We start from the raw sequence: 25,733 nt of genomic DNA, 5'->3' as shown, positions 1-25,733 counted from the left end.
TTAAGGATTTGGTGCTCCATATTACATAAAGATCCCTTATCAGGAAAACCCGAATTTCCATGCATTCCAGATAATAGATCCCATAGTCTTCTTTAAAGGGATACTGTCATGGGAAAATGTTTTTTTTTTTTTTTTTTTAAACACAGTTAATAGTGCTACTCCAGCAGAATTCTGCACTGAATCCATTTCTCAAAAGAGCAAACAGATTTTTTTATATTCAATTTTGAAATCTGACATGGGGCTAGACATATTGTCAGTTTCCCAGCTGCCCCTGGTCATGTGACTTGTGCCTGCACTTTAGGATGGAATTACTTTCTGGCAGGCTGCTGTTTTTCCTTCTCAATGTAACTGAATGTGGGACATGGGTTTTTACTATTGAGTGTTGTTCTTAGATCTACCAGGCAGCTGTTATCTTGTGTTAGGGAGCTGCTATCTGGTTACCTTCCCATTGTTCTTTTGTTTGGCTGCTGGGGGGAGGGAGTGATATCACTCCAACTAGCAGTAAAGCGTGACTGAAGTTCATCATGGCACAGTCACATGACTGGGGCATCTGGGAAACTGACAATATTTTCTTTTGAGAAATGGATTTCAGTGCAGAATTCTGCTGGAGCAGCACTATTAACTGATGTGTTTTGAAAAAAAAAACATGATTTCCGATGACAGTGTCCCTTTAAGATGACAAAGAATGGCAAGTCCTCATCCTGAGTGAATGTCAATGGAAAATACAAGATTTGGTTGGCAAGATGTGAATGCTGGGTAATACAATCTATTCTGTACTGTGCAACGATGGAAGGAATGAAATGGCTCGGGTGCGTTTCCAGCCGTGTTCAAACCAAAATGAACTACACTGAGAAAAGCCAAAGCAATAATATTCATGTAAACTATAAGGAAAAACATCTGCTTGAACGGGTGAATGTTACATCACAAAGATGTATATGTATATAAAAAAAAAGGCAGGGCATACACCATAATGTGTTAAAATCATCAAATACAAATGCATTAAAACCATGTGTCAAATGAACACTTACTTTACACTGAAAATGTGAATTAAACACCATTTCACTCCACCTCCACCAAAACACGACTTTATTCATTAACTGCCAGCAATGTGAAACTCCACTGGTTAGTCTATGCTGGTTAAAGGGGAAACAAGGTTAAAGGTTTACAGCTGGGTTCCGTGTGTGTGTGTCTGTGTGTGTGTCTGTGCATGTCTGTCTGTGCGTGTCTGTGTGTGCGTGTGCGCGTGTGTGCGCGTCTGTGTGTGTGTGTGAGTCTGTGCGTGCGTGCGTGTGTCTGTGCGTGAGTGTGTGTGAGTGTGTGCGTGAGTGTGCGCGTGTGTGCGTGCGTGTCTTTGCGTGTGTGTGTGTGCAGAAATAAACATGGCAGCCAAATGAAGTGTGTCGTGTATAAATGGCTTGTTGTACTGTACAGTGACAGTTGCAAGGGAAACTGTACACAATGGGGGTACAGAATAGCACAACCAAGCCGAATACTAAACTTTTTTGGGGGGGGGGTTGAATCTGATTTTTGAACGTATTTTACAAGATTCCCAGCTGCCAAACAAAACTAAATCTGCTATAGACTGGCCAACGAGTGAACTACAAGAATTGTAAATAAACAAATATTTCTAAACTACAAAGAATTTGGGGCGGGGAAAAAGGGGAGAACAAGGCTTTATTCTTCTATTGAGAAGTCCATCCAACTCAGTATTGTTCTTTGGCTGCGTATTTTTCAGCGAATGGAAAGGCCATGCTTCATCTCCTGGCCTCCTCTGTGCTTACTGGTCAACTGAACAAGCGCTGCTGCCAGGCAACAGGGGGAACCCAAGAAACTGTCAGCTACTTCTTCACAGCAAATCCTTGACGGCCCCAGTTATTTCCCCCGTTGTCGCAGAGGGGGCAGCATTTCCTCAATGGAAGAGAGTTCTAGATCACGCCCAGGTCTGTAGGGGAGCAATTCCTTTCTGCCGTGCGCACGGATACTGTATCAGTTCTTCCATAGCAGAAAGACAAACGAGTCAGCCAGACGGATCATTATACTCGTTACCCTGGGGATTGCAGACCATTGGTGTGGGTGCAGCTTTCCTGTGGGATTCCCTTCCCACTGCCTCATGTTAAGCCCCAGGATCACCACCGGCCTTGGCGCGGATATGGATGCCTGAGGCATTTTTGATTGTGGTGGATGTCGGACGTTGTTGAACCAGGCGAATATACCTTCTTCTTCTTCTCTCTCACACCCAGGCTGTCCAACCTTCATACAGCTGAGACAGGTTTTCTACGTTTGTTGCCTCCTTTATTACAAAGTCCACCTGAAAGAAGTGAGCAGAGATCATGAAATGGAATCACTCCATCCAAATAAAAGTCATGGGGACATAGTAATTGCCAGTGAGAATGTTTATAAGAGTATGAATGTGTATCTCCACTCATCTGGAGTTATACAACAATGCAGAAATCTAATACATCTAGATGTGCATTGGGCCTTGCTCTCCTACTGACTAATAGAATTATGGAAACAGAACTCCAAACAAACAAACGAGTAACAGTTATAGGTAGCCTTGAGGGCCGTATCAGTGGTTTTTAAAGAGATTCTGTCATGATTTTTACAATGTAGTTTTTATTTCTAAATTACACTGCATAGAATTCACATTACAGTATAAAATTTAATTCCTGAACCAGCAAGTGTATTTTTTTAGTTGTAATATTGGTGTGTAGGCGCCATCTCAGGTCATTTTGCCTGGTCATGTGCTTTCAGAAAGAGCCTGCACTTTAGTAGAGAAATGCTTTCTGGCAGGCTGTTGTTTCTCCTACTCAATGTAACTGAATGCGTCTCAGTGGAACCTGGATTTTACTATTAAGTGCTGTTCTTAGATCTACCAGGGAGCAGTTATCTGGTTACCTTCCCATTGTTCTGTTAGGCTGCTGGGGGGGGGGGGTGATATCACTCTAAGTTGCAGTACAGCAGTAAGGGGTAAGGGCACATGCAGGCGCGCTCCAGGCTGTTTTGCCGCCTGAGGCAGCGTTTGAAATGCCGCCCCCCCTGCCCGTCGTGCTTACCTTAAAATCGCTGACAGGAGGGGGGCCGCATCTCTAGCGCAGAGAGACGAAAATTCGGCTCTTAAAGTCACAAGGAGCTGTCGATTTCTCATTATAGCCGGCGCCAGGCGACAATCTCCCCATGTGCCCTTACCCTAAAGAGTGACTTAAGTTTATCAGAGCACAAGTCACATGACTGGGGGCAGCTAAGAAACAGACAATATGTCTAGGCCCATGTCAGAAATTATTTTTTCCATGATAGTATCCCTTTAACAGTTTATGCCTGAGATCTGTCTCAAGGGCCATAGTAGCGGGTTGTTAAAATGAGTGAGAGGTTGTGAGACAGTTTAAACAGGCTAAATATTGGCCTATAATGAATGAATAAGCCTTGGGTTGGAGAGGCATGAACTTTACAGTGTCATTAGGGAATATTATAATAAAATGTACCTGCTCAGCGACAGACATCCTTCTGTTTGGATCCACATCTCTTCCTTCCAGCTTGGCTTTGACTCTCTTCCACACACTCACCGCATAGGAATTTCTTTCTTGAACAGCTGTGAGACAGCAAACAAATACTCTCTGATATGTAATCTACAGACATGATGAACGTCTCTCCTATAGGCCAGACCCACATGGGAAACATGTTCTGCTGAGAAAGCAACTACACAAAAAGGTGTTCACTGCAGAAAAGAGCCAGAAAAAGACATCCATGGCCGGCACGAGGAAGAGGGATATCCCTGCATGATGATTGGCCAGAAACAACTATATAGCGAGGGGATTGATTGAATAAGAGAAGAGTAATAAAAAGTAGCAATAACAATACATTTGTAGCCTTACAGGGCATTTGTGTTTAGATGGAGTCAGTGACCCCCATTTGAAAGCTCAATAGAATCTTAAGAAAAAGGCAAGTAACTAAAAAACGATAAAATATAAATGATGAAGACCAATTAAAAAGCTGCTTAGAATTGATCATTCTATAGCATACTAAAAGTTATCTTAAAGGGGAACCACCCCTTTAACTAATAAACAGGAGACAGGATTGCCATGGTACTACGTTTTCTCTATAGACGGGCCTCCTATGCAATTTTGAGGCTTTCAAATCGACAGCAAGCGGTTCCATAAGCAAGAACAGAAAAACAAGAATAAATAAAAATTCATTAAAAAAGTAAATTTTTACCAATAATGTGAAAGTGGAATTTGGATTTATTATCTGGTTACACAGTTGGTTGAGATACTAAAGAGTGTTACATTTATGGATAAAGGGCAAGTCAGAATCCAGGATTCGGTTCAGGAATCCTTCTGCCCGACCAAACCAAAATCTGAATTTGCATATGCAAATTAGGGACTTTGAGTGACAAGGAAATAAAAAATGTTTCCCCCTTCCAACCACTAATTTGCATATCGAAATTAGGATTCGGTTCAGTATTTCGGCCGAATCCTTTGCAAAGGATTCGGGGTTTGGCTGAATCCCAAATAGTGGATTCAGTGCAATCCTAATTGACAGTAATGGAAGTTCTAACAGAATCAGAGCAGTTAGTTTGCAAAGGGAAAGCTGCTGAGAGTGGAGTGATTTACCTTTGCCTGTTTTAGGATCCCTGACAGCCTTTTTGGGACTGGAAGCAACGCTTTTGCCGGGGCCCAGGACAGCGCTCGGTGGAGTATCCGCAGATGTCGCCAGGTTTCGTTGCACAGACTTTTTTGCATTCTGGGACATGCCTTCAGGCTGAGTTTTCTGAACAGTGTTGCTGCGCACAGCTTTGGGGCACAAGGAGTGAAACAAAAGAAACACATTAAAGATCAGTTGTGCGCAGGAAGAATTCAACCTTTAAATGGCCAACAATTACAATCTATATTACTGGGAACAAACGTAGAAAGTGCAGGCAATGTAGCTCTCTCATTTCCAGATTCCCCAAACTACCAAGTAATAGGATGTTAAATTGGCAGTGCAAGTTGGCAGTTAAGTGGCTGGAAATAATTCATAGAAAGTTTATATCCACTTTATCTTTCATTTATAGGTGTGCAGAAATCCATATTGGTATAGGTTATTCTGAATAGGAATCCTTAATGATCTATATGCTCTATTCATTTCCCTGATTAAAGGAGAAACAAACCCCTTTAAAAAAAAAAAAAAAAAAACCCTACCCCACATAGACCCCCCTCCCCCCAGCCTAGCTGCTCCCCCGGGCAAATGTCCTTAACTTTTTACTTACCCCTCAGTGTAGATTCAGGGATCGCAGTTCACGGCAGCCATCTTCCGGGTCTTTGGTAATCTGAGAATGAGACTGGCGGAGCGGCGCATGCACAGTTGGAGCAATTTCCCGATTTGCGCATGTGAAATTGACAGAAATTGCAGAAGCGCCAGAAGAAGACACGAAGACCCGGAAGATGGCTGCCGTGAACTCCGATCCCTGAATCTGCACCGAGGGGTAAGTAAAAAGTTAAGGGCATTTGCCGGGGTAGCAGCTAGGCTGGGGTGGGGGGTCGGACTGGGCCGGCAGGACACTGGGAAAAAATCTGGTGGGCCCCGCTGGCCCAGAACTGCACCCTGTGCCACCTCCTCTCTTGTTGCCGCGACCTGCACTCTTCCCAGTTGTGGCTGGGAATTGGTAAAATATCATAAGACTTTATAAAGACCTGCAATCAATGGGTTTTCTAATGTGTAATGAATAGTCAGAGAATCAAGCCATATGTGTGAGATGAACTGTAAAGGAAAAGTGTTACCTGCAGCAAAGCTGGGCAGATATGTAGATGATGTGGTAGGACTGGAACATTCATTTGTTGCATCAGTAACCAAGGGAGATGCAAAGCTCACTAGGTTGGTATAGATACTGTAGAGGGAAAAAGAGAATTATGACACATTCACATGTGAATGAAACGGAGGAGACTTGTTCTACAGGTTAAAGCGTGTGTTACCTCTGGCTTTGCTTTTTGAGTTCCTTCAGGGTAGGGGTGATTTCTTGCAGCATTTCTATATGTTCTTGGCTGCGAACCTGTCCCAAAGCCTGAACTAATGTAAACAGCACTGTCTGGATGTTGTCTTGCCATGATTTGTATTCGCAAAGAAACTGCCTCACACTGTTCTCATAAGGAACATCTTCACCATCCGCCATGGCAGCTTCCTCATCCTTAAAAGGGAAACAAATGACATATTATGACTGACAATTCTTAAACTTCACATTACAAAAAAAAAAACTACAAAAGTACTACAACATGAACACAATGCAGTTTAGTCAATTAAAACAAGTACAATGCCCTTCTTTGGATTGGCTTAAAATATGTGACACCAGTCAGTGCCTCTATGTGCAACTTAAAGGAGAACTAAAACCTAAGAATGAATATAGCTAAAAATGCCATATTTTATATAATGACCTTATTACACCAGCCTAAAGTTTTAGAATCTCAACAGCAGCAATGATCCAGGACTTCAAACTTGTCAACAGGGGGTCACCATCTTGGAAAGTGTCTGTGACACTCACATGCTCAGTGGACTGAGCAGAAAATGAGGTTGGTCTGTAATATAAGCTGATGCTACAGGGCTGATTATTAAATTCTGATGCTAGTTGCACTGGTTTCTGTGCTGCCATGTAGTAATTATCTGTATTAATTAATAATCAGCCTTATATTGTGACATTTCTATTCTATGTGTACTGTATATTGTGAGTGGGTCCCTAAGCTCAGTAAGTGAAAGCAGCACAGAGCATGTGCAGTGAATCATCAGAAAAGAAGATGGGGAGCTACTGGGGCATCTTTGGAGACACAGATCTTCCCTGCTAAAGGGCTGTGGTTGCCTTGAGCTGGTGCAGAGGCACACTTCTTTAGTTAAGCTTTAGTTCTCCTTTGAAGCTGATCGCAGAATGGATGTATTTTTTTGCTGCTGTGTTTTAATATAACTCTGGAGCCCCTGATTAGTTTTCAAGCAGAGAACAGTAAAATACTAGCAATGACGTGTGGTTCCCACTAAAGTAAATATGAAGTGGGTCTTCTCTGCCAGGTAAATTACGATGGCAGAGAAAAAAACATGCCACAGACCAAAGTCACAAAAAAAGCTGATTTTTTTTATCAGAATTACTAAGAACAGGGAAAATCAACAAACAGAGGAGACCATTCTGTGTCAAATCTAAAGGGAATGCAAAATAATTTAAGAACAGGATCCCTTTGGAGCTTACTTTTACCACATTTAGGGGGGGGGGTGGATATTCATACAGTAACCATATACACAAACAACATAGAGGAAAAAAAACCCCTTGCCTTTGCCATGGCCTTGAGCAGATGTTTGACATCTCCGAGCTGTCTGTTGTGGCCAGTGAGAACGTTCTTAATAGAGTCCACCAGGTTCTGTATCAATTCACACAACGTTTCAATTTGTTGCTCTTTTTCACCCTGTAGACTTCTTTGATTTGACATATCGTTACTCAGCTGCTTATGGGCCGACACCAGCCACTCAGGAGCCCCGATAGAATGTTCACTGCTGGTTCCCTGCAACAAAATATTAACAACAAACACTATAAATATACTTATTTTTGTTGCTGGAACGACAATACAGAAGCAAAACAAATAAAGACATTTTACATGAAATCAATAATTACAGAGCACCGCAGCAGCCCAAGACTTATAGATGGGAGAGAATTCCCCCCCCAGCAGAGTCCATGAATGAAAGAGAATTATTCTCAGTGATGTGAGACATAATAAGGGGCACGTTCATGAGGATGGCCCAATTATTAATGGATGGTAGGTATACAGTCATGTATGTTATAAATGTTCTATTTTACTAAATGAATTAGATTAGCTAATCAGTATCGTTTCAAGCTTTAATACTTACCACCCTCTTCAACAATCGCAGCTCCAGCTCTGAGACAGAACTGTTGAACTGGGAGGCAAATGAACACATTTGTTGGCAACGCTTGATCAGTTCAAACAGGCTGGCGTCTAGGCTTAAAGTCTCACTTGTACGTGTACGCAGGCCTTCAAAATGCATGATGGTACTGCACAGGAAAGTCACCTGAAAAGATAACGGCAGTACATTTAATATATTATATCTCTATCCATCCAGTGTCGGACTGGCCCCATCTCCCCATATTTCGAATCACCCTGGGTGGCGCCTTTCTCGCATGCACCTTGATGCGTGTGTGCGCCTCAGTAGGGGCCGGGCAGGGAGGCCGGAGGGGGGCCCTGGCCAGTGGTCCCCGGGCTCCCCAGTCCGAACCTGTATCCCTCTCTCTCTCACACAATCATCTCTCTCTCACACAATCATCTCTCTCTCTATCAATCATCTATCTCTCTATCAATCATCTCTCTAGCTACTCTCTATCTAGCTACTCTCTATCTAGCTACTCTCTATCTAGCTATCCTCTATCTATCCTCTATCTATCCTCTATCTACCCTCTATCTACCCTCTATCTACCCTCTATCTACCCTCTATCTACCCTCTATCTACTCTCTATCTACCCTCTATCTACTCTCTATCTACTCTCTATCTATCATCTATTTATCATCTATCTATCATCTATCTATCATCTATCTATCATCTATCTATCATCTATCTATCATCTATCTCTATATCTATGTATCATCTATCGATGTATCTATCTATCTCTATTCATCCATCCTCATACAGTGGTTCAGAGAGATTTCCAAAGAGCCACCCAGTCAGTGATTCATTTTGCAGATGCCTATAGGGAATCACCTAGGATTATCCATGTACCTGGAATAGAGTTGCCTGTGCTAAGTACAGGTATGAAACCTGTTATCCAGAATGCTCGGGACCTGGTATTTTTCCTGAATAACAGATCTTTCCGTAATTTGGATCATCATACCTTAAGTCTACTAGAAAATCATGTAAACATTAAATGAACCCAATAGGCTGGTATTGCTTCCAATAAGGATTAATTATATATTCACGTGGATCAAGTACAAGGTAATGCTTTAGTATACAGAAAATTATTTTAAAATAGTTTGGATTATTTCATTTTAATGGAGTCTATTTGTAATTTGTAGCTTTCTGGATAATGGGTTTCCGGATAACGATCCCATACCTGTACTTACGAATACTGCGATTTGTCCTTGTTGTTGAGCAAAAAATAACAATTTCATGAGTTGTGGTGTAAATAAATGTATCCAGCCAACTGCACTAGAGTGCATTTTTTACTTTCTAAAGCAGCTCTGGGCGGGTGGGGTTGCAGACCCTGTAAACTGTTCTAAATTGATACATTTAGTGGATACATTTCTTATCTATGTCCCTGCTGAGCAGAATCTCTGGGTTTCATTAAAGGCAGCTGTTAGAATTGATACAATAGTTGCTAATGTTCCACAGATGCTGCTGAGAAATGTATCAACTAAATGTATCCACTAATTGTAACAGTTCAGAATCTGCTCCTGGATCACTGAGCTGCCAGACAGAGACACCAGAGACACGAACATTAAACTTCAACTGGGGAAACTGTATAAAAGAATAAAATGGAAAGCAATTGGAAAAAAAAAAAAAAGTCTGTTTCTGGGGAATAATCTGAAACCAACTGAACTGAAAAAAAACATGTTTGGAAGGTGAACAACCGCTTTTAACATAGATTTTGAAAAAACAGTATTAATGAATTGAAAAAGTCTTTATTTCTGGGGAACAATCTGAAAGCAATCGAACTATAAAAAATGTTTAGGAAGGTGAACGACCCCTTTAAAAGCAGTGTTTACCCCTCTTTCCTGGTTCTGACTCTCAAACCCAAGTAACAGGAGTGGTGAGATCATCTCTATATCTTTGAATCAGTTTTAATTAGATGGCTAGCAACATTGTTTGAGCCAGAGCCAGGAGTGAAGAGGATATAAACAGACGTGTTACTTTTAAGAGCCATTACCTTCAAATAGCTTTAACACAAGTGGACATTTGTAATGGATTTATAATGGTAAATTGTTTAAAATTAGATTATTATTCCAAATATAGTTTTGGGGTGGGAGAGTTTAAAGCTTCTATTGTATCACCTCCTGCTTCTCACAACAGACACTGACTGATATCACTGGGGTGTTTTTAGGGCGGCAGCAGCAGGTCAGAATAAGCAGCAGCAAATCTCAGCGATGTCTTGATTTAAGTAGTTTTGTGGGTCATGTCAGTGGCTAAATGGCTGTGTGTGACACAGTAGTAGTAATTTCACAATAGATACCTGGTTTATTCTTTGGTTTTCTTTTAAAACAAGATTCCTCCTTTCTGTAATGGTGGCCTCAAAGTCTTGAAGGACAGGTGCCAAAGCTGGATTTGCACCTCCAGCCCATTTCAAACGCTGCTCGATGCTGGCTTCTAGTGCTGCTAGTTTTTCCTGTGCAATAAACAATCAATCAAAAAATATAATTGCAATCAAGACCTGGATTTCACACTGTGCATTACTCTTATGCTTGACAAAGGGCTCCTGTAGCTGGAAGCAAGCTGCTTAAAATAAACTAAGTTACATTTGATAGTATAATTCTGCAGTGGTGATACAGCAGCTCCTCTCTGCCGTTAACTCATCTAACCCTTAGCAAGTACAGTAGCCAAGTTTGTTTAAAGGGATACTGCCATGGGAAAACAGTTTTTTCAAAATGCATTGCTGCTCCAGCAGGATTCTACACTGAAATGCGTTTCTCAAAAAAGCAAACCTATTTTTTTTAGATTTCATTTGGGGCTAGACATATTGTCGGTTTCCCAGCTGCCCCAGTCATGTGACTTGTGCTTATAAACGTCAGTCACTGTTTACTTCTGTATTTGGAGTGATATCACCCCCCTTATCAGCCTCTTTTAGTCCCTTAAACATTAGAACACAAAAGCCAACAAGGAACTGCATAACTATAGAAAGGAGTGACCATATATAAATTAAACATTGTCTGTTCAAGCTATTAGAAGTCACCTAGATCTAGTTTTAAAAGAGTGAGTACCAGTTGCCTGTATAACATCAGTTGCAAAGCGACTCTTAATTAAAAATTATGTAAAAAATCCCTTCTACCCACCTCCAATAACACATCTGGCCTTGACAGGGTTAACAATCTAATTTTTTCCACCTAAAAAACGACATGAAATCCCTGCATGTCTCTGAAAAAGGCGATAGGACGACGAGCACTTGAACCAGCTCTTACGCGCGCGCTACTGTCTCCTATTTCACTGCGAGCAGTGAGTGAGTGAGTGCATTTGCGCTGACTTTGTTGGGCTTTCTGCAGTCCTTGCACGATTTATGGCTGACCTGGCTGCTGCCCTTACAGCTGAAGTTAGTTTCTCTGGCTTCACTGAGCCTGCAATGTTCTTCCTCCTTGCACTGCTGCTGCCGGTTTGGGTTCGGAGAGTGTGTGGGTAGTTTTATTTGCTCAGCCATGATTAATAGCAGCAGCCAGGTCAGTCATAAATCTTCCAAGTACTGCAGAAAGCCCCAACAAAGTCATAGCTGGTTCAAGTGCTCGTCACTCTATCGCCTTCTTCAGAGACAACAGTACAACTGGAAGAGGGATTTCGTGTCATTATTTAGGTGGAAATAATTAAAGGTTGTTAACCCTGTCAAGGCCAGATGTGTTATTGGGGGTGGGTTTAAGGGATTTTTTTACATAAAACATTTTACCATTACTGGTCCTTTAATGTACAATAGACTACATAATTCTTATAAACAACTGTCTGCCCATTTCCAGTTGTTAGTTATTCTGTTAACTGTAAGCAAGTGAAGTTTCATCCCTTTAACAGGGAGCCCCTAATTTCTATTTCAAGAAGGAAAAGTAAAGTACCTGGACAGCTACAATAGAAGAGTCTATTTGTCCAAGCGTATGCAGTTTCTTTTTCATGCTGGTTAAAATCGCAGACCGGGGTGGTGGCGTCACAGATAAAGTTTGTGGGCGGCTGATCAAGATATCCTCATGTTGCCACTTAAAAATAAGAGACAAAACGGTAAAAACAATATCTAGAAAGTCAGATAGCATTTCCATAATGTAGCAATGGACTGTGCATGATATTTGGACAATGGAGCTAAAAAGAATCTGGGGGAATCTCATATGGAGCACAAGAAATGAATCTTAATTAATCAAAGTAAAAATGTATTTTACTTTGGTGATGTTGAAGAAATAGATGACATATTACCTGAAACATTGCAATGTGCAGCTGCACTCTCTGTAGACTGGTTTTGCAAGCTGAAATGTTTGTTTCAAGGCGGCGCACAAGGTCTTGTTTCTTCCAAGCCGTGTCATAAGAGCTTGCTAATACAGTGGCCCTGTTCATCACCAGCTGAGAAAAACGGTTCAGATGGAGGTTTTGCTCCACAGCCTTTTTATACAGGTCGTCAACAGAGACTTTGCTCTCTGCCCCAAAGTCCTTCGCCTCTACTTGGGCAATGATATCCACACCCAGAGCACTTATAAAGCTACAAAGTGTAAGCCCCAAGGCCTGTGTTGGAAGGCCGATTAATAGCTGTCTAACAAAATCTGCTGTAAATCCTTTGATTGGCTTGGACATTTGATCTTCACTAAAACAAGCGTTCCTGTACATGGTTTTAACATTGACCAACTGCATGGGTCCGTTTACAGTATTCTGATCTTCAAGGGAACATTTACCTGTAGAAAGACAAGACTGATTATCATTTTTCGGTAAATGGTCACACTGTGGCTCAAGGATTAGCATAACAGTATTGCAGGGCTGGAGTCCATGGTTTGATTCCAGCCAGGGCACTGCATGCAAGGGGTTTGTTTAGTCTCACTGTGGGTGTGGGTTTTCACAGCTTTCCTTGTGTCTGCCATATTTTCTTAAAGGGATACTGTCATGGGAAAAACATTTTTTTTCAAAATTAATCAGTTAATAGTGCTGCTCCAGCAGAATTCTGCACTGAATCCATTTCTCAAAAGAGCAAACAGATTTTTTTATATTCAATTTTGAAATCTGACATGGGGCTAGACATTTTGCCAATTTCCCAGCTGCCCCAGGTCATGTGACTTGTGCTCTGATAAACTTCAATCACTCTTTACTGCTGTTCTGCAAGTTGGAGTGATATCACCCCCTCCCTTTCCCCCCCAGCAGCCAAACAAAAGAACAACGGGAAGGTAACAAGATAACAGCTCCCTAACACAAGATAACAGCTGCCTGGTAGATCTAAGAACAACACTCAATAGTAAAAACCCATGTCTCACTGAGACTCCTTCAGTTACATTAACAAAGGAAAAACAGCAGCCTGCCAGAAAGCATTTCTCTCCTAAAGTGCAGGCACAAGTCACATGACCAGGGGCAGCTGGGAAATTGACAAAATGTCAGCCCCATGTCAGATCCTTTTCAGCGCACGTGAAATTTTCTTAAATTTAGTGTGCAGAATCACATCCTTGGTCCAACTAATAGACTGAAGGATTATGGGAATTATGGGATAATCGACTCCATACAATTTGGCAAACTGTATTACAGTACATTTTAGTGCTAAAAGAGAAACTGGAAGTTATTGAGAAGAATGGTGCTTCTTGATTGATTAAAAGTAGGCTGGACTCTTAAGAAAAAAAATCTTCATGTGGCCACCATGTCCTTATATGTTGCTCAATTTCTTATTTGCCGTAGCCTCAGATGCTACAATACAAATTATTCCTATGGTATATTTTTTTTAAATAATTTGTAAAATCTTACCAGACAAGGTCTGAGAAAATATGCCACAGAGTCTGAAGAATTCCCTTATCGTTTGCAGCCTTTTGAGGAAGAAAATCTCATCTAACACCCGCTGAAGGCCATCGTCATCAAAAAAGTTCACTTGTGTACTTCGTGCTTCTCGGATTATGTCCACTTTTCTCCAAGCCTGTGGCACCTCCATCTTTTTCAACTATGTAAAAATAAAGAAGATAATTACATTAACAGAAAGTAAAACAAAATGTAATCCCTTAAAACGCTGAAACTGTGTGCATTTGTGGGCCAATATGTGCCATGTGTGATGTGACGAGGATGTGCTTATACTGCCACTGGCTGTAGACACAAGGCAGATTTTGGGTTGTTTTGCTGTTTTCTGCCATTGAGAAAACTCCGGGAGTGACATTTTGCTAACTAAAGGCAGATTTTTGTTGGTGGCCTTTCAGCAGCAAATACCAACATCCTAGCAACCTGTATTTTACCGGCCTGGCTGTTAAAAATAATGGTTTATCCCAATGTTATTAATATGGAAAAAAGATAAATATATAGGAAGGCCGGTATTTTATTCCAGAAAAGTTGGCAACTCTAGTTGCATGCCATTGTACATTCTTCTTTCTTTTCTCAACTCAAAACCTCCCCCTAATGGCAACCTGCCAATCCAGGCCTACAACTATTTATATAGCAGTGTAGGCCTGATGGAAACTGTAATCTGGCCCTGAAAAACTGAAGAAATCAGCTGAATCCAGTCTGCAAACTTACTTGTCTTACATGTAGCAGAAACAAGACAATCAAGTGTGTCTTTATGCAAGTCATCATTATGCAAATTAGCAATGAATACAAAAAAACAACAACTTTGTTACATCAAAAAATTAACAGCTAAGCTAAAACAGCTGCTAGGTCATGTGCTGTAATAACAGGCCAATATAAATAACCCTTCACCTAATTTTTAAGAACAGTATACAAATGTCATGCTTTACAAGTCACCAATAAACACATTTAATTGACAGTAGCATTTTATACTTTTACATTTTGCGTTTATAGTATGCCTTTTCAGGCTTCAACTCTACCTTTTCAACTAATAATCCATATGCGGTTTCAACTTGAGCAAACATTCCATCAAACGCAACCAAAAGCATCTGACCAGCTGACATTTTTGGAGTTTCTTCTACCGAGCCGTTCCTTGGCTGAATTAAATCTCCATACTGTGAATGCAGCAACCTGCAATAAAATGATCATATCACTTTCAAGGATAGTAAAATGAATCTGACAAAAAGCAGATAAGCATGATATTTAATACAGGGAATATTATTTAATTCTTATATACTTTAATTAAAACAAAATAGAACCTATAAATAAAATCACTGCCAAGACAGTAGCAATGTGCGTAACAATGTCTAGTAATTAGCAGCAGTGGTTGGATCAGTAAAGTACATATCACAATATAGACCAAGACAGAGCACACATTTTAAACATGGGTGCAGCATGCTAAGCAGCTAGTGAAGCCAGCCTATGATTTTATAGCTGGAACTTAAATGACCCATGCACACCTTGCAATATCAATGTAATGAGCATTGGCTTCGTCTTCCAGTCCCATGGCAGCATTCCGCAAATAGGTTTGAAGTGATTCGACTAAAGTCTGCAATGTAGCTCCATCTGTGCTTTGCTCAATTAGGCTATCAAGCTCCTGCAGCATGTTTTCTAGAGTTTGTTCCCCTTTCATTAGGCATCGAAGAGCTTCTGGGAAAATAATTTGACGGAAGTTGGAGTTTAATTCCTAAAATACGGGGAGAGAAAAAAAGGAACCACATTAAAAATCCTTTTGAAATGTTTTTTTTTTTTCTTTCAAATAATTAAGGGTAAAATAAAAAGCCCTGTCTTTTCTATTAGAGTAACAGAAGGAAGTTAGGGCATGGGTATGTATAAAAAACATAAAAGCAGCTAAACATTATTTCCAGGTTTCCAGGATTGGTTTGGTTCGGACAGTGGTTTGAGGTCCAAAAATTGTTCAGTGCCCCATTAGCTCATAAGGATTCATCCATACAAAAACACGGTCAGACGTTTAGTGATGGTACCAGCAATATCTAGGATAGCAAACAGTCCTCACCCTCAAACTCAGGCTCACTGACCTTCACAATGGGAATCCATTTTTCCCAAATCTCACCTCTAGTTTAGACCACTCCCTTACCCCGGTCGGCCATTGTTCTGTGCCTCTCCTAGGAGGCCAGACCCACATGTGTGAATCACTGTACTAAGGATATTCCTTCTATATGTCATACATATGGAAGACTTAAATATTTTACCTGAAGAGAAATGTACACCCCATTAGCTAGATGCACAGCTTCAGATGCTTCAGTTGGGTTGGGTATTTCCAAATCCTGAGGAACAAGCAGGCATTGCTTCAGTAACTGTACCAGGCAGGTGACATTCCCACTCATGCTGCAAAGCTCCTCTAAGAACCAGGCTCCATCTCGTGAAGTCAGATCCACCAGCTGCTCTCCAGCACTGGATGCCGCTCCCTCCATCATCAGATTGCGCCTGGAAAGGTATGAAAAGAAACCGCCTGAGGTATATGTGTCGTTCTGTAGAGATGCAATCAAAGTCCTTTGTGTAAAGAAGCCTTTTTATCATGTGCACTAAAGTAGGTATGGAGAGAAAGTGGGTGCACAAAATATACCTTTGCACTGGCTTTTTAAAGAAACAGTATACAGTCAATTGGAAATATTTTCATCTAGAATTCTTTCCCTTCTACTTTCTATTCCTGAACACGACCCATAAATATTTAAGAAATCATGAAACACAGTGGATCCATGGGTTATCAGAAAAAAACTGCCTTATTCAAGGAGAAAAACAGATGGTGGTGCACCTTTAAGTTATCTTTTAATATGTAATAAAAGGGCCATTTCTAAGCAACTTTAAAAATTGTCTTATTTTTTATTTTTTTATATATAGTTTAATAACGTGCCTGCTTCTTCTGACTCTTTCCAGCTTTCAAATGGGGGCCACTGCAGGGCTATACATTTACTGCTATTGCCACTTTTTATTAATCCTATTTCTATCCAGGCTCATTCCGATTCATATTATTTTGGCAAGATTGATGCAGGCCGCTTTGGGAACCCTGGAACTATGGGCTGATTCAGTGGTGATGGTAACTCCAGGCTTCACATTGTGGCCTGTGTCAGACGTGTTCAATTTGGAGCAGGAGGCAATGGAGCTTAGCTCATCTATATGGAAGTGCATGTTGATATAGCAGGGCATAACCGCAGTGTGGTATGTCAATGACCTCTATTGTGTTTCCCACCCACGTACCTTGTAAGTGCGCACAAGGCAGAGATGACAACACTTGCCAGACTAAGACATCCTTCCTCTCCATTCTCATGGAGAAATACTTTAATGCAACGCTCAATTTCTTTCAACTGTTCCTCGCAAACTGGCAAAGATACCGCTTCTTGTTTTAGGCGGTCTACTTGCCGTAGAAGCCTGTTGTTTGTATCTGCAGCGTAACGCTGCAGTGCCATTTCAGTGGCGGATATGAACTGACTCACTGGTTGTGGCGGCTGAGGGGCATATTGTATCTCATATCTGTAACAGAAGTAAAACATTTCCAAATTAGAACAAAATAAACCATACAAAGATTATAATTGAAAAGTGAAGCTCTAAGTGACGGACACCAAAGAATCAAAACCATGCAGCAGCGTTTGTCAATGCTACCTGCAAAAATAATTTAACCCTCTGGCAACCAGCTCAGGCTGCTCTGTATCTTAGTGTAAAATTGCAGATTTCTTATAAACAAAAATAGTTCTCTTTGGGCTCTGTAACATACTGTGATGGCAGCAGCGTCTGACTGGGCCGGCAGGACACCGGGAAAAAAACCCGGTGGGCCCCATCGGCCCAGACAGGATGGCTATACATAGCTGGCGCTCCTGACCTCCCCCCACCCGATCGTGTAAGAAAGGTGTGATACTTGATGCAGGTAAGCGCTGGCGGGGAGGGAGGGGCAGAGGGAGCACGGCGGGGGGCGCTGCCACTGGGAGGGGGAGCTGCGGGGGCCCTGCCACGGGGGGCCATGGCAGGGCCCTTATGTGTCAGCCCTAGTGGGCTCTGACCCCCCCGAGCAGTCCGACCCTGGGCCCAGCTCTGCTAGCCAGTGCTCCTGACCCCCCCCCCCCCCCGCCCAATCGTGTAAGGAAGGCATGCTGCGCGAAGCAGCTCGCCAGTAGGGGAGTCCGGAGACTGGGGCAGCGTGGGGGGGATGCCACTGGAGAGAAGCAGCGGGGGCCCTGCTATGGGGGAGCGGCGGGGTTCCTGTTACTGGGGGGCAGCGGTAGGGTCCTGATGTGTCAGCCCGGTGGGCCCTGACCCCCCCCCAGTCCGACCCTGTGCCGCTCCCCACAAGGGCTGACACATCAGGGCACCACCACTGCCCCCCAGTAGCAGGGTCCCCGCCGCTCCCCCCTCCCAGAGGTCAGGAGCGCCAGCTATGTCTAGCAATCCTGTCTGGGCTGGTCAGATGCTGGAGTTGCGGGGGTCCCTACTACTGCGGGGGTCCCTACTACCCCCCGACCCTGGATGGCAGACTTGTGATTAGTGATGGAAAACACGCCAGTTCACATTTTTGAAGCACCATTTACTAGTGCCAGGAGTCCATTTGTGTTTTGCATATTATAATCGATGCCACAAGTAGCAGTAATCAAAACACTGTGTGCATGCCATAGCCCTTAAAAGCCTTAAATCCCTGTAAAATGGAGATTTAAATTATTAACTTATTTGACAGAGCAAAACCAGTAAAATGCTCCGCTTTTGAAACTTACTTCCTGTATAATTCCTGGCAGTGCTCCATAGTCATATCACAGATAAGTTCTTCCATCCAGGTCTTCCACTGCTCAATTCTGTGCTTCTGAAATACTGCTTTTGGGTACAGAAGAGCTACAGTTGCATAATTGTGGAGGTGTTCAAGGCAAGCCCGCAATACTGATCGGCGTTGCTGCAGCAGGGCACCTACTTCTGCTTCATACTGCTCACACTGTGTGATAAGGTGCGCCTGCCCAGCATTTTGAAGGAAAGCTGTTGCTGGCACATAGCTGGGTGGGCCTAAAAAAAAAAAAGCTTTTAATAAGCAAATTTTTTTTTTCTCTTGAGATTTCACATGGAGGTTTAAAGAATTGTTATATATACATCCCTTCGTTAAAGCATCAGTTTGTTTCATGAATTACACAAAAGGTACTTTATAGCCCCTGGGGGATAAAGCACCCCGAAAATACTTTATTGTACTTGGTAAAGGTGATCTTGAAACTATTTTTAAATGTTCTGAGAGGTGAGAGGTGGGAGGTGGGAGAAAATTGTACATATTTAGCAAAATAATTAAATATCATTGGGAAGATCTATTTTGGGATATCCTATTAAAATGAACATGAGCAGCCTATTGCAACTATACAGCAAAACTACAGCTTATGCATGAATGTATCTTTGAGAAACCATCTAGGATCCTGTTTCTTCACCTTGTGTCTCCTGATGTTGTTAGACTACACCTCCCAGAAGACAAACTCTTCATTGTAATGTTGGTCTTCAATCAACATCTAAGCAACAAAGCTTAAAGGGATACTTATATTCAATTTTGAAATCTGACATGGGGCTAGACATATTGTCAATTTCCCAGCTGCCCCAAGTCATGTGACTTGTGCTCTGATAGACTTCAATCACTCTTTACTGCTGTACTGCAAGTTAGAGTGATATCACCCCCTCCCTTTTCCCCCCCAGCAGCCTAACAACAGAACAATGGGAAGGTAACCAGATAGCAGCTGAAGATAAGGAAGTAGAGCTGTCCGGCACTCAAACGGATCCACAGGACCAGAGATATTCAGTTAAAAGATATTTTTATTAGTAGAAAAATTAAAAATATATTTGCATCTCCATCCACCCTAAGCATTTCGCACCTTTTGGGGTGCTTAGTCATGAGCTCCCATGAAAAACAGCAGCCTGCGAGAAAGCATTTCTCTCCTAAAGTGCAGGCACAAGTCACATGACCAGGGGCAGCTGGGAAATTGACAAAATATCTAGCCCCATGTTTTCCGATGACAGGATCCCTTAAATAAACAGGGATCTTGGAGGAAAATAATGCAATTACATTTTGTTTTAAATTACCTAGATCCATTGGGCTGCTGATCTCTTGGAGTAGGCCTGCAAGCTGAGTGGCTTCTAGATTACTGAAGGCGGTTTTATACTGGGTGATCCATTGTTCAAATTCATTAAGCTTCACTTGGATTGCTTCTTGAACCGCCCGCTGCTGAGTCTGCAGTTGTGTGTGCTCAGAAAACCTAAAGAACATTTAAAAATTGTTTCAAGAATTATGCACAAGTACAAAGGCTACTGTGAAAACATACAAACAAAAAACACCCATCACAGCAAATGGATTACAAAAGGTGAAGAGAAACCATACACTCAGTCTGATACAACTTGTATGAGGTCTGTATAGTTTTATGCATAAACCAAGCAAAAATGCTCTAAAGCGGTCCTTTAGATATAATACACAAGAGTAATTTCTGTATACAAAAGGAACAATAATAACAAACACAAAAAGTATTATAGAAGTGATACCTATACAAAATATGTATACAAAAGGTACGTTTTGATTTAGTAACATTCAACTTTTCACACACCAGTACAAATAGATGTTTTTTTTCTTTTGTTTTTTTTTTTAATGAAAATCTGCTTTAAAGGGGTTGTTCACCTTCCAACACATTTTTCAGTTCAGTTGGTTTTAGGTTGTTCACCAGATACAAAAGCCTTTTTTTCCCCAATTACTTTCCATATTCTATTTTTTACCATTTTTCCAAAGTTTAAAGTCCCTGTCTCTGGTGTTTGAGGTACAGTCCTGCAGCGGGTCGAGTACCCGAAAAAACCTGCGGTACCCTGCTGGTTGCGGATAAATGTTGCAGGTGCAGGTATACACGTGGGTCGGCGGTTCTGCGGGTCGGGACGCGGATCTTCTCAACAGCGATTTTTACTCCTTTTTTCTGATCACGCCTCCTTCCGATGAGGTCACTTCCGATTTACAATGACAGCACTTCCTGATTCTTGATGGTCAGCGGGTCCGCGTTGCAGATAAGGTACTTGCGGGTCGGGTAGTGGGTGCAAACGGGTAAGAATGCGGGTTGTGGGTCCCGGGTGGCGGATTGCAGGTTGCGGGTAAGGGTCGCGGTTCCAAAAAATGGACCCATGCAAGACTCTAGTTTGAGGCTGTCGGCTCAGTAATTCAGGTGCAGACTCAAAACGGTTACAATTTGCTCCATTAGTGGATACATTTCTTAGTAGCATCTTTGGAATATTAGCAACTATTGTATCAATTCTAACTGCATTTTTGGGTTATCGAGCAATTTACTAAACAATACTTATGTTTTTTTTTCTAAACCATTATAATTATGGCATGTTTTCCAGCATTCTAAAATATGTTGGTGAAAAAAAATCTTTCAATCACTCAAAAGGCAAAGGACAGTGGAGTACAGCAGCTACCACTAGGTGGCAGGACACAAAAGAAAATAAAAATGTTGCTGATCTTCTTATTGAAGTACTGTCCCCCCCCCAAATGACTGAAGACAAAGATTTAACAGTGAGCAAATTAATTCTGCTTTGCTCAAAAAACAGCTTGGGGAGGGGGGGCCTACACAGTTCCCACAGTAGCATTGGGAACATACCAAAGCTGGGGGGGGGAATAGAAGTCTACATGGTATATTCCATGGTTGCCTTAAAGGCGTGGTTCACCATTGAGATAACTTTTAGTATGATGTAGAGAGAGTGATATTCTGAGACAATTTGCAATTTGTTTTCATTTTTCATTATTTAAGGTTTTTGAGTTATTTAGCTTTTTATTCAGCAGCTCTTCAATTTGCATTTTAAGCAATCTGGTTGCTAGGGTCCAAATTACCCTAGCAAGCATGCATTCATTTGAATGAGAGACTGGAATATGAACTGGCCATTCTAAAACATACTAAAAGTAACCTTAAAGGTGAACCAACTCTTTAAGCACGCTCCTTCCAAAGCAACTATCAGATGCTGCAAAAACATTATACGGATAGAACAAATGAGTGAACATAGGATACACAGCAGTTAGGCTGCATCAACATAACATCGCCAGGAAGTACTGACCCCCGTGTAGAATGGGTTGTAATGGGAGGAATATATGCTTTTCCAGATAGCCTCCTTGACCATGTGGAGACAGAGGACATGGAAGATGTAAGGTTCGAAACAGATGAACAAGAAGTCTGATTTGGGGGTTTCTTGTATCTGGTGAATGTAGGGTTTTTAGAGCTCTAGCTGGACCCAAGCAATGCAGATGGACCTCTTTAGGGTTCCTACCTGTGGTTCCTTACGGTAACAAATGACTATTGCTGTCATTGGGGCACCAACATTATAAGGCAGTTGATGGATGGATCAAATGTGGGTTTGGCAGGATAGCGGTGGTGGAAATATGGATGGTAAAGGACCCAGCACTTAAATGGGCATTGAGGCAGAGGAAGTTTGAAGAATTACAATTTTAAATACTGAACTTATTGCACCAACCTAAAATTTTCAGCTTGTCAATAGCAGCAATGATCCAGGACTTCACACTTGTCACAGGGGGTCACCATCTTGGAAAGTGTCTGTGACACTCACATGCTCAGTGGGCTCTGAGCAGCTGTTGAGAAGCTAAGCTTAGGGGTCGTCACTAATTATCCAGCAGAAAATGAGGTTGGTCTGTAATATAAGCTGATGCTACAGGGCTGATTATTAAATTCTGATGCTAGTTGCACTGGTTCTTTACTGCCGTGTAGTAATTATCCATGTTAATTACTAATCAGCCTTATATTGTGACATTTCTATTCTATGTGTACTGTATATTGTGAGTGGGTCCCTAAGCTCAGTAAGTGACAGCAGCACAGAGCATGTGCAGTGAATCAACAGAAAAGAAGATGGGGAGCTACTGGGGCATCTTTGGACACAAAGATCTTTACTGCTAAAGAGCTTTGGTTGCCTTGGGCTGGTACAGAAGCACAAAACATAATGTACAACATTTCTAACCTACTTCTTTAGTTTTACTTTACTTATCGTTTAAATATGTGCTAAAGACCCCCAGAAGAGGAATCCCTATGGAGGGAGAAAGCAATTTTGAAGTTCCTACTTTGTACAGGTTAGTGGTTTGCAGGACAACAAAAAGTTGACCCGACCCTAACAATCCATACTCAATCCAGCAACCTTTCTGTAGTTATAGCCCTCACCAGAACTGCCCACCTGGTGTCACCAGGCAGAGTAAGCAAGTCTATAAATACAGGCGGTCGCACAAACCTGCCCGAGACTGATATGTGGTTGCTGGCCTGAACCTGCCCAACCCACAGTTCAGGTGCACACAGCACTAGTATAGGTCTCCTGGACAACTCCTGAGGTTAGCCCAAGCTCACTAAAGAAAATTTGCTGCAAAGAATAGGAGGCATTCTCCTATCTCCTATTCTTGACTCTGCCTACCTAGGAAATAAGCTGGAGTAGGAGGACCTATACTTTTTTCATTTAACCTTGCGTCCAGCTTCCATTTCCTGTGTCCCCAAGATGTTAACCGAGAAATTGCTTATGACCATTTTATTGCCCAATATTTCTATATTTTTTTGGATGGTGAACTTGACATAGAAGTCAACACAAAGAATTAAACCAGAGATTCTCTAACAGACTGTGACTTTAACAGCCCCTTCTTCCCACATATTGAAAGATTGTTACCTTGAAAAAATCACTAATCAACCACAGGGAATTCAAACGTAGACAGATATACTCCATAATCTTTAGAAGAATCTTCAAATTCTAACTCTACTTTCAAGTCTCTTTCAAACTTCTTATTTTAATAATTTCTGACCTGTGCTGTAAAGTATGGGATGGGTGCTCCGTAGATTCTGCTCCTTCTAGGAACTCCATCTCTTCCACGAGTTTTGTTTGCAGCTTTTCTACCTCCATCAGCTCTTCGTGCAAATTTAGATATTCTTCCAAACTGGTGTCTAGTTTTGGTAACACGCTGAGCATCTCCTCCTTGTTCTTAAACCAATTCACCTGAAAAGTGTAAAAGGAAAATAAAGTCAGAGACAATTGAAAGAGCTAATGCACATACAGCATTTTCATCACCATAAGGACTAATCTTTTCTTTTTGCAAGGTAGCAGCATTAATCACTGAGCAACCATGATGCTGTTTGGTCATAGGTTTTTGCCTGTCTCACATACAGCCAGGGCAGTGGGCAGCTAACAGACTGTGAATACATGTTGCCTTTATTTACATCTCTAAATGCATTGTCAGTTATGTTGGAAGCAAACTTCAAGATGGATTATTTGCGGTTACCTTTATCTCTGCCACTCTGGAAGAAAACAGACTCTGCGTGATCTCTCTCTCCATTTCTCTTTTGCTCTGCTTGCTCTCCGCTTGCTGACCTCCACCTCCATAGACTGCTCCTGCAAAACCTGCCTCACCACCAGCAGTCCAATCCACAAGAGGGTCATACACAAAAGCCTCTAGTAATGTGAGCAGGGTCTCCCGTCCACGCCTCATAATATGAAGAACCTGGATCAGTGACAAAGCATAAATATCTCTGTAATAGTGTTCTAACATTTTAGGTAATGTCAAATACGTAACAATTCAAAGAAACAATACGGAAGAAAAAGGGGTTACCTGCTCACAAGATAAACGAAACACGCCTTCCACTCCTGTGACTCCCAGTGCACATTCAATATTCTGGGTCATTCGAAAAGGGACCTTTTCTGGCACCCGAAGGCTCTTACCTGAAAATAAATAGTTAATAATTCAGGCTAAAAAATAACTCATTCAAAAAATTACAGTTAATTTATGTATTTTATTAGCACTCAATTGCCTCTAAAGGCGGCACCCCAAAAGTTACTGTATCAAAAATACCCTAGTCAGATATGATCAATAATTTTTTCCTATCAATTACCTTTTATTACTGTATGTATTGATAATTCAAGAGTAACATTTTTCTTTATATACAATCGAACTGACCTTTTTCAAAGCAGACATTGTAATCTATGTGAACTACTTCTCCAGTTGTCATGTCAATGAGAACGTTATCTAGATGTCGGTCTCCAAGTCCAATAATGTAACCAACCATCGACATCACAGCAGTAGATCTGGCATAGGACTGAAAAATAGAATACATGACATGTAAGATGCACTCTATAGACTAAGAGGCCCATTTATCAAAGATAGAATTTCAAATTCATGTGATCTTTTTTAAAAAATTAGAATGGCTAATATTCAATCGAATGGTTCCGACCTGAAAATTAGAATCGTATAAAAGATTTGTATTTGGTTTGTACGAATCAAATTTTTCTTCCGAAAAAAAAAAAAAAAACCTTGAATGTCAGGAAGGCTACTAAAGGAGAAGGAAAGCTACGAAGGCATTTTATTGCCAATAGATAAGCTGCAATAGTGCAAGCTAGATTGCTATTTTATTCTGTAGAATGTTTAACCATACCGGAGTAAAAAGCTCTAGAAGCTCTCTGTTTGTTTAGCATAGTAGCTGCAGTATTAGCTTGTTGTGACATCACTTCCTGCCTGAGTCTCTCCCTGCTTACTTATAGCTCTGGGCTCAGATTACAGCAGAGAAGGGAGGTGGAAGAGGAGCAAACTGAGCATGCTCTTGCCCAGGGCAAGGAGGTTTAAGATGAAGGCAGGAAGTCTGATACAGAAGCCCATGTGTACACAATAGAAGGAAAGAAATGCTGTGTTTTTGACAGAGGACTCAGAGAAGCATTACTTTGAGGGTTTACTGGTATATTTAGGTGGACCTTTCTGAATTTATTTTTAACCTTTCTTTCTTTCTACTTTAACAACTCCAAATGGCTCAACGGACCTCTGCCATTGACTTATAGTAACTAAGCAGGTTTTAGGTGGCGAATACTCGAAATAGGACGGATAACATGGTCGAGATGTGATAAATCTCACATTCGAATATACATTCGAATAGGGGGATTAAAATCCGAATGTGTGAATTTTAAACTCGAAAATTTGAATTCAAATTTACCATTCCACCCTTAATAAATCTGCCCCTTAAAATTAGAAGAGCGGTCGGTCCCATATATCTTCAAGACAGAGGCAA

General features: G+C 41.5%; 1 protein-coding gene across 3 annotated transcripts in view; it reads right to left on the bottom strand.

The window, feature by feature from the left end:
- Positions 1 to 1,069: 1,069 nt before the first annotated feature.
- The window catches only part of smg1.S (SMG1 phosphatidylinositol 3-kinase-related kinase S homeolog), a 94,448-nt gene continuing 69,784 nt past the window's right edge, over positions 1,070 to 25,733 (bottom strand). For 2 of the 3 annotated variants that reach the window (XM_041577906.1, XM_041577905.1), the window contains 21 exons: positions 24,635 to 24,773; positions 24,290 to 24,399; positions 23,963 to 24,181; positions 23,489 to 23,679; positions 19,756 to 19,928; positions 18,426 to 18,705; positions 16,924 to 17,196; positions 15,918 to 16,152; positions 15,165 to 15,391; positions 14,685 to 14,835; positions 13,624 to 13,813; positions 12,106 to 12,575; positions 11,757 to 11,894; positions 10,181 to 10,333; positions 7,852 to 8,031; positions 7,281 to 7,511; positions 5,946 to 6,157; positions 5,754 to 5,860; positions 4,608 to 4,787; positions 3,480 to 3,586; positions 1,070 to 2,308 (listed from right to left, as the gene is read on the bottom strand). In XM_041577906.1, coding sequence (XP_041433840.1) covers positions 2,231 to 2,308; positions 3,480 to 3,586; positions 4,608 to 4,787; positions 5,754 to 5,860; positions 5,946 to 6,157; positions 7,281 to 7,511; positions 7,852 to 8,031; positions 10,181 to 10,333; positions 11,757 to 11,894; positions 12,106 to 12,575; positions 13,624 to 13,813; positions 14,685 to 14,835; positions 15,165 to 15,391; positions 15,918 to 16,152; positions 16,924 to 17,196; positions 18,426 to 18,705; positions 19,756 to 19,928; positions 23,489 to 23,679; positions 23,963 to 24,181; positions 24,290 to 24,399; positions 24,635 to 24,773 — 4,044 coding nt within the window. In that variant the 3' untranslated portion in view covers positions 1,070 to 2,230. The remainder of the gene's footprint in view (positions 2,309 to 3,479; positions 3,587 to 4,607; positions 4,788 to 5,753; positions 5,861 to 5,945; positions 6,158 to 7,280; positions 7,512 to 7,851; positions 8,032 to 10,180; positions 10,334 to 11,756; positions 11,895 to 12,105; positions 12,576 to 13,623; positions 13,814 to 14,684; positions 14,836 to 15,164; positions 15,392 to 15,917; positions 16,153 to 16,923; positions 17,197 to 18,425; positions 18,706 to 19,755; positions 19,929 to 23,488; positions 23,680 to 23,962; positions 24,182 to 24,289; positions 24,400 to 24,634; positions 24,774 to 25,733) is intronic. The other variant, XM_018239116.2, reaches the window with a different exon arrangement.

Source organism: Xenopus laevis, chromosome 9_10S, assembly GCF_017654675.1.
Source record: "Xenopus laevis strain J_2021 chromosome 9_10S, Xenopus_laevis_v10.1, whole genome shotgun sequence".
Taxonomy (NCBI): Eukaryota; Metazoa; Chordata; class Amphibia; order Anura; family Pipidae; genus Xenopus; species Xenopus laevis.
The sequence above is the reverse complement of the archived record's forward strand: the minus strand, read 5'-3'. Positions and strand labels throughout refer to the sequence as shown.